At 56.4% G+C, this 5,895-nt stretch overlaps 2 protein-coding genes; one reads left to right on the top strand and one right to left on the bottom strand.

The window, feature by feature from the left end:
- The first annotated feature begins 560 nt into the window (after positions 1 to 560).
- Positions 561 to 839, top strand: CHC_T00004244001 (hypothetical protein). XM_005715537.1 is given in 2 exon segments: positions 561 to 734; positions 735 to 839. The coding sequence occupies 1 exon segment, from the start codon at positions 561 to 563 to the stop codon at positions 732 to 734; it is 174 nt and encodes a 57-aa protein (XP_005715594.1). The 3' UTR covers positions 735 to 839.
- A 574-nt stretch (positions 840 to 1,413) lies between these two features.
- Positions 1,414 to 2,724, bottom strand: CHC_T00004243001 (hypothetical protein). Its single transcript, XM_005715536.1, has one exon. The coding sequence runs from the start codon at positions 2,722 to 2,724 to the stop codon at positions 1,414 to 1,416; it is 1,311 nt and encodes a 436-aa protein (XP_005715593.1).
- Between the last annotated feature and the right edge of the window lie 3,171 nt (positions 2,725 to 5,895).

The following is a 5,895-nucleotide window of genomic DNA, read 5'->3' as shown; positions in this document are numbered from 1 at the left end:
TAAATAATTCCGCTTGTCGTCGGTGAAGCTGTCAGGCCCATTGCAAAATAGATGAGGAGGGGGGAGGGCGATAATCTGGAAGGGAGGGAGAGGTGAACGGGGAGTTGAACTGGAAGGGTGGCGGAGAAGGGGAGCGGAATTAACGGACGTCTGCGGGCGAGTGGCCACGTGGCGGAAGTCACTGACTGTCCCGAGTTCCAAAACGAAGCTCCAAAACGAAGGCACGACAATACTGTAAAAAGCGCGATTCCCCTCATTCGCCCGGTCCTGCCGGTTACCAAGGGTAACCTTTATTGTTAAGCGGTTATTTTTTGCGACGGAGTTGACGCACCTGCTGTAGGAAATGGTAACAGCGCCGCAGCGAGGAAGCACCGCAACCGACGACAAAGCCGGCAGCGAGGACATGCAGCGAGGACATGCAGCGAGGACATGCAGCGAGGGATAGAATTTGGAAAAAAGGCTACAGAGTTAAGTCTCGATATGGTGAACCGAAATGTGGCGCTTCCGAGCAACCTACCGAGTTCGCCTTACCGGGCCAGTTCACAGTGGCGGAACTGCTCATGTACACGTGTAGCCGTTGTACAGGTACAGCAAGGCACATAACGTCACTTCCTCTGACACTGTGTATCGACGGGCGACGTCGACGGGCGCAATCGGACATCCAGAGCTCTTCCCGTTGTGATTCAGCCTCCCTTTCTTTTCATTCAGCCGCGTACGGAGACTTCAACGTATGAATCTGAAGCAAGGACGTATTGATAGCTTCTGTATTCGTTGATGGTTCGTTTCTAGTGCGCATTTCGGCCTCGATAAAGTGAACTCTGGGTTTTTCATATTTTTTATGTTCATGGTATCGCGTAGTTCGTTCTATAGAGTCTGGTTCACCTTAGAAATACAAAAACGTCGATTCTGGGCCAAAAAAGCGGGGTGGCGCCTCCCTCATAGTCCTTCGGTTCACGGTACCGAGACAGTTCATCATATCCGGTACGCAGCTTATCGAGACTTTACTCTGTAATTTGGAACACAGCTTCAAAGTTTGAAGCAGCGAGGGATAGAATTTGGAAAAAAGGCTAATTTGGAACACAGCTTCAAAGTTTCAAGCAGCGAGGGATAGAATTTGGAAAAAAGGGTAATTTGGAACACAGCTTCAAAGTTTGAAGCAGCGAGGGATAGAATTTGGAAAAAAGGGTAATTTGGAACACAAAGCTTCAAAGTTTCAAGTTCAAAGGTCTCTATGCACACAATTCTCTACAGTATTACAGTATAATGTGCAAAGCTTTTGCACCAATTGTACACGTGTACTTACTATTCTAAGTTAGAATAGTTAGAATTTCTAACTCCCTGAAAACCTGCTTGTCACGCCCATTTCCTACAGCAGGAGGGATAGGCCCCCGCGCCCCCTCCGCCCCGCGCCTCTCACTTCCCCCCCCCGCCCCCCCCGCCCCAGAACCGCACAACGTCCTCCACGGTCTCGCCCCTGCAAATCGTCGTCACCACCCCCGCCTCGCCCACGCCGTACACGGGCGGCGTCAGCTGACTCGTGTGCCTGCAGTACATGCTCAGCGTGTACGCCCCGGCGTCCCTGACCACGATCCAGTCGCCCTCCTGCGCGCGCGCCAGCTCCCGATCCCGCGCGATCACGTCGCCCGCGAAGCAGATCGGCCCGGCCACGTCCACCGTCTCGGTCTCGCCGCCCTTGAGCCGCCCCGCCGCGTCGTACACCTCGACCCGGTGCCCCCACTTGTCGCCCTGGTACACGGGCCGCACCAGCAGGTCCGCCCCGGCGTGGCACACCACGTACGTGCGCCCGCCCGACCGCTTCACCGCCTGCACGCGCGCGGCGACAAACCCCGCCGCGCTGGCCACGCGCCGTCCAAACTCGGTCACCACCCGGTACTTGGCCAGCCCGGGCACCTCGCCGCGGAGCCTGTCGCCCATCTCCGCGAAGCTGCTGCCCTCGCCGTCCGACCAGTAGTCGACGGAGAGGCCGCCCCCGATGTCGATCTGCCGGACCCGCCCGGCGACGCCGCGGTTCACCTCGTCGGCGAGCGCCACGGCCTCGCGCGCGCCGGCGACGAGCGTGTCGATGCCGCAGCCCTGCGACCCGACGTGCACGTGCACCGTGTCGAGGAAAGGGAACTTTGCGTACGCGGCGAGGATGTCGGCGCGGGCCTCGCGCAGCGGCTCGCCAAACTTGCACGCGGCGGCGGCCGTGAACGTCTCGGCGATGGACGCGGAGCCGAGCTGCGGGTTGACGCGCAGCCCGACGGAGGCGGCGGGGCGCGGCGCGTGCAGCGGCATCAGCTCGGCGATGCGGGCGAGCTCGGCGAACGAGTCGGCGTTGACGTGCACGCCGGCGGAGAGCGCCGCGACGAGGTGCGCGTCCGTCTTGGCCGGCGAGTCGTAGATGACGCGCGCCGGCGGGATGTCCGCCGCGGCCGCCAGCCCCAGCTCCGCGATGGACGCGCACTCCGCGCCCAGCCCCGACGCGTGCAGGTGGCGCAGCAGCCGCGGGAACGGCGCCGCCTTGAGCGCGAACGCGTGCAGCGCCGACGGCGGGAAGGCCGCCACCAGCTCGCGGCACGTGGCCGACAGCCGCGCCAGGTCGTAGAAGAGCGCCACCGGGGCGTCCGCGGAGAGCAGCGAGGTGCGCAGCGCGGCCTGCAGCGTCGTGGAGATGCGCGCCTGCGCGGGCGTGGGGGTAGGAGAGGTCGTGGCTGGGGTCATGGTTGGGGGGTTGTTGAGGAGGTTCTCGCTGAGGGAGGTTCTCGCTGAGGGAGGTTCTCGCTGAGGGAGGTTCTCGCTGAGGGAGGTTCTCGCTGGGGGAGGCTCTCGCTGAGGGAGGTTCTCGCTGAGGGAGGTTCTCGCTGAGGGAGGTTCTCGCTATTGGTGATGAGGGGTCTCTCAGGGGCGTTCTAGGTGTTTTGGAAAGTCGGAAATTTGGAAATCGGAAATTGTACAGCAGGGCACCGATTTCCAATTTCCATCTTGGATCCGGTCCAAAACATTTTGGAAACTGTTTACGGACACCCAATCATGTCGCACTCAAGTGGGGAGTATTAGGTTATAGGCTAGGCGTGCTCGTACAGTGTCGTTCCCTGCTTGATTAACGTACCATGCGTGCTCCCTTTCGCCGTCGTCTGGCTCGGCGGGCTTTCCCGATGCGCATACTATCAAAGATCGAAAAGCGAAGGCCCACCAGGGAGACAATGCAAGTTTTACTGTCTGCAGTCGTGCAAGCGACCATGAGATGCTGTGTTTTCCGTCAACAAGAGATTACAAACACACGAGAAAACTTTAATCTCAATGCACATCTGGCAACTATTGGTGAAGATCTTTTCATAAGATTGTACAGGCTGTCACCCCACCAGTTTCGATATCTGTGCAACCAGTTGCGTCCAGAGCTTGAAAGAACGCAAGTCCGAAGAAATTGTTCCAACTCTACCAAAAGTGTCGAAACAATGCTCTATATTACTATGCGAATTTTGGCAAGGGGAAGCTATTTGGACACGGGATGGCCTTACGGCGTGGCAAGGTCTACCACATATATTTTTTTCATGAGACAATACAAACGCTTAACAAAGGTCTTGCTTGCTCCAATTGAGTTTCCAGTATCAGAAACAGATTGCAGTATTGCAGCACGACAATTCCAACTACTATGCAATTCTCCCTTGGAAGGCATTATAGCAGCTCTAGATGGTATTGCAATGAAAATACGCCAGCGTACGTTGAACGACACGCCCGACCCTCGAAAATACTTCAACCGCAAGGGGTTCTATGCTTTGTGCGTGCAAGCTTCTGTTGCCGCAAACTACAAGTTTGTATTTGTGTCTGCTTGCCATGCCGGAAGTACACATGATTCAACTGCCTTTCAAGCCACGTTACTGCACTCTGTGGTCAAAAATGGTAATCTGCCCTCATGGGCACGAATTGCTGCAGATGACGGGTATGCCAACAGTCGGCATGTTCTGACACCATACGGCGGATTTGGTTTATCGCAGAGACAAGATGCGTTTAACTTTTATTTGTCGTCCTGTGGGATAACGGTCGAACAGGCCTTTGGCATGTTGGTTTCTCGCTTTGGCATTTTTTTGGTCTCCCCTGCGATTTTCGGTGGCATGCAGCACACTTATTGTTGTTGTTTGCGGCAACATGAACAATTATTTACTGGATACAAATGATCAAACCTACTTTGAAACACTGGATACAGCCGAACAAAACGAGGTCCAAGGGAACCCTTTTGTTCATACACAGAACACTTTACATTTGGAGCAAGAAATGCAGAGAGGGCATGCCCGCACGAGAGAGAGCACGGACGAGAGAGAAAGAGCTGCAGACATTCTATGCAGCTTTGGTCTTCTTCGACCACGAATTAGACGATAGCCCCTATCGTTTCTGATTATATGCAATCAAGTTCCAAATCCCGGTGTCTGTAGTGTACATTCAAGACTTTCAACGGTTCGGATACTTCTTTACTTCAATAAAAATATGTCGACTCAGAAATTATATCCTTGGCAGCGCCGTTTCCAAGAGCTGCCCCGCCCCTGTAACCCGCCCGCACTTGCCGCTGGATTTGTCAGCACACACTACACGACCCGCATTCAGCGACTGACAACCTCACTACCCACTCTTTCCTCGCTAAAGCCCCCCTCCCGGCGTCACTACCCCCGCCACTTGATCCCGGCTCCCTTCTTCACCCCCATCATTCCTTCCTAACCCCCGGAAGGGTGAGTAGTGCGGTTGTTAATCGTTGGCCGCGGGGCGTAGAGTGCGTGCACCATTCCATTCTCACCCCCCTATTCGTTCCTCCCCCCACCATTCGTTCCTCAGCCCCCAACCATTCTATTCTCAACCTCTTAAGTTGTTAGTCGTTGGGGACCGGGCGTGTAATACGTGCACTATTATTTCCTCACCCCCAACATTCCTTCCTTACCGCCCACCACCCGCCCGCCCCCCGCCATTGGTGTCCTTTGCCCTCTAACCCCTCCCCTTCCCCCCTCTCGCGTCGCAAATCATAGCGTGGACCTCTCAGCGTCCAAACCCGAGCTGCTGGGGCCGCCTGAGGCCACCGATCGGCGCGTCGGGTGCGCGCGATACGCGCAGCGCACATTCATGACACCTCCAGCGATTTTTGTTCATGCCAGGGTAGATTACCCAAGCTGATACCCAAATTGAGACCTGCCGCAATAGAAGCATATGGGCCCACCTCCACGTATTGTGCCAGCCAGACAACTGTGTTGCGAAAAATCTTGGCGGCCTTATTAAATTTCTTCTCGATTGAGCTCTCCACGTCGAGCACATGACCAGACCGAGGACAGTCGATGGGGAAGCGCGTCATGTGTGCGATACTGCTTTGCAGGACGGTTTAAAAAATGGACGTATCTGGCGTGCTGCGTTCTGACGGGTTCGCCTGGACGCTCTCCGCGACTTAGTTACATGCGCCCGTCTGAAGTGATGCCAGCGTTCGGTTCAACGCGGCAATTCGGGCGTTCTTTGATGGTAAGGACAAGCTCGACGCGCTCGACGGAAACGGATTTAACCTGAACGTCTGCAGACTCGAAAATACCGAGGGCTGTATGGGAAGCGAAGCCCTCTGCAGTCCATTTAAAGCTGTCGCCCGCTTCATGCCGAGGACGCGGGTGATCAGATCGACTCTTGTGACGACGGAGACGCCTTCCACGGGATGGCTGTTGCCGTCGACCGCAACACGAGGGATGGCGTGCAGGCGGGGCCGGGCGTGTAGTGCGGGCACCATTTCTTCCTCACCTCCAACATTCGTTCCTCACCCCCACCATTTCTTCTTCACCCCCCATTCGGTTCCCACCCCAACCATTCCTTCCTTACCCCCCCACCACCCGTGCGTCCCCGCCATCAATGGCGACTCTGGGCCCTCTCCCC

The sequence above is a fragment of the Chondrus crispus genome, genomic scaffold (genome assembly GCF_000350225.1).
Source record: "Chondrus crispus Stackhouse genomic scaffold, scaffold_221, whole genome shotgun sequence".
NCBI classification, from domain to species: domain Eukaryota; phylum Rhodophyta; class Florideophyceae; order Gigartinales; family Gigartinaceae; genus Chondrus; species Chondrus crispus.
The sequence above is the reverse complement of the archived record's forward strand: the minus strand, read 5'-3'. Positions and strand labels throughout refer to the sequence as shown.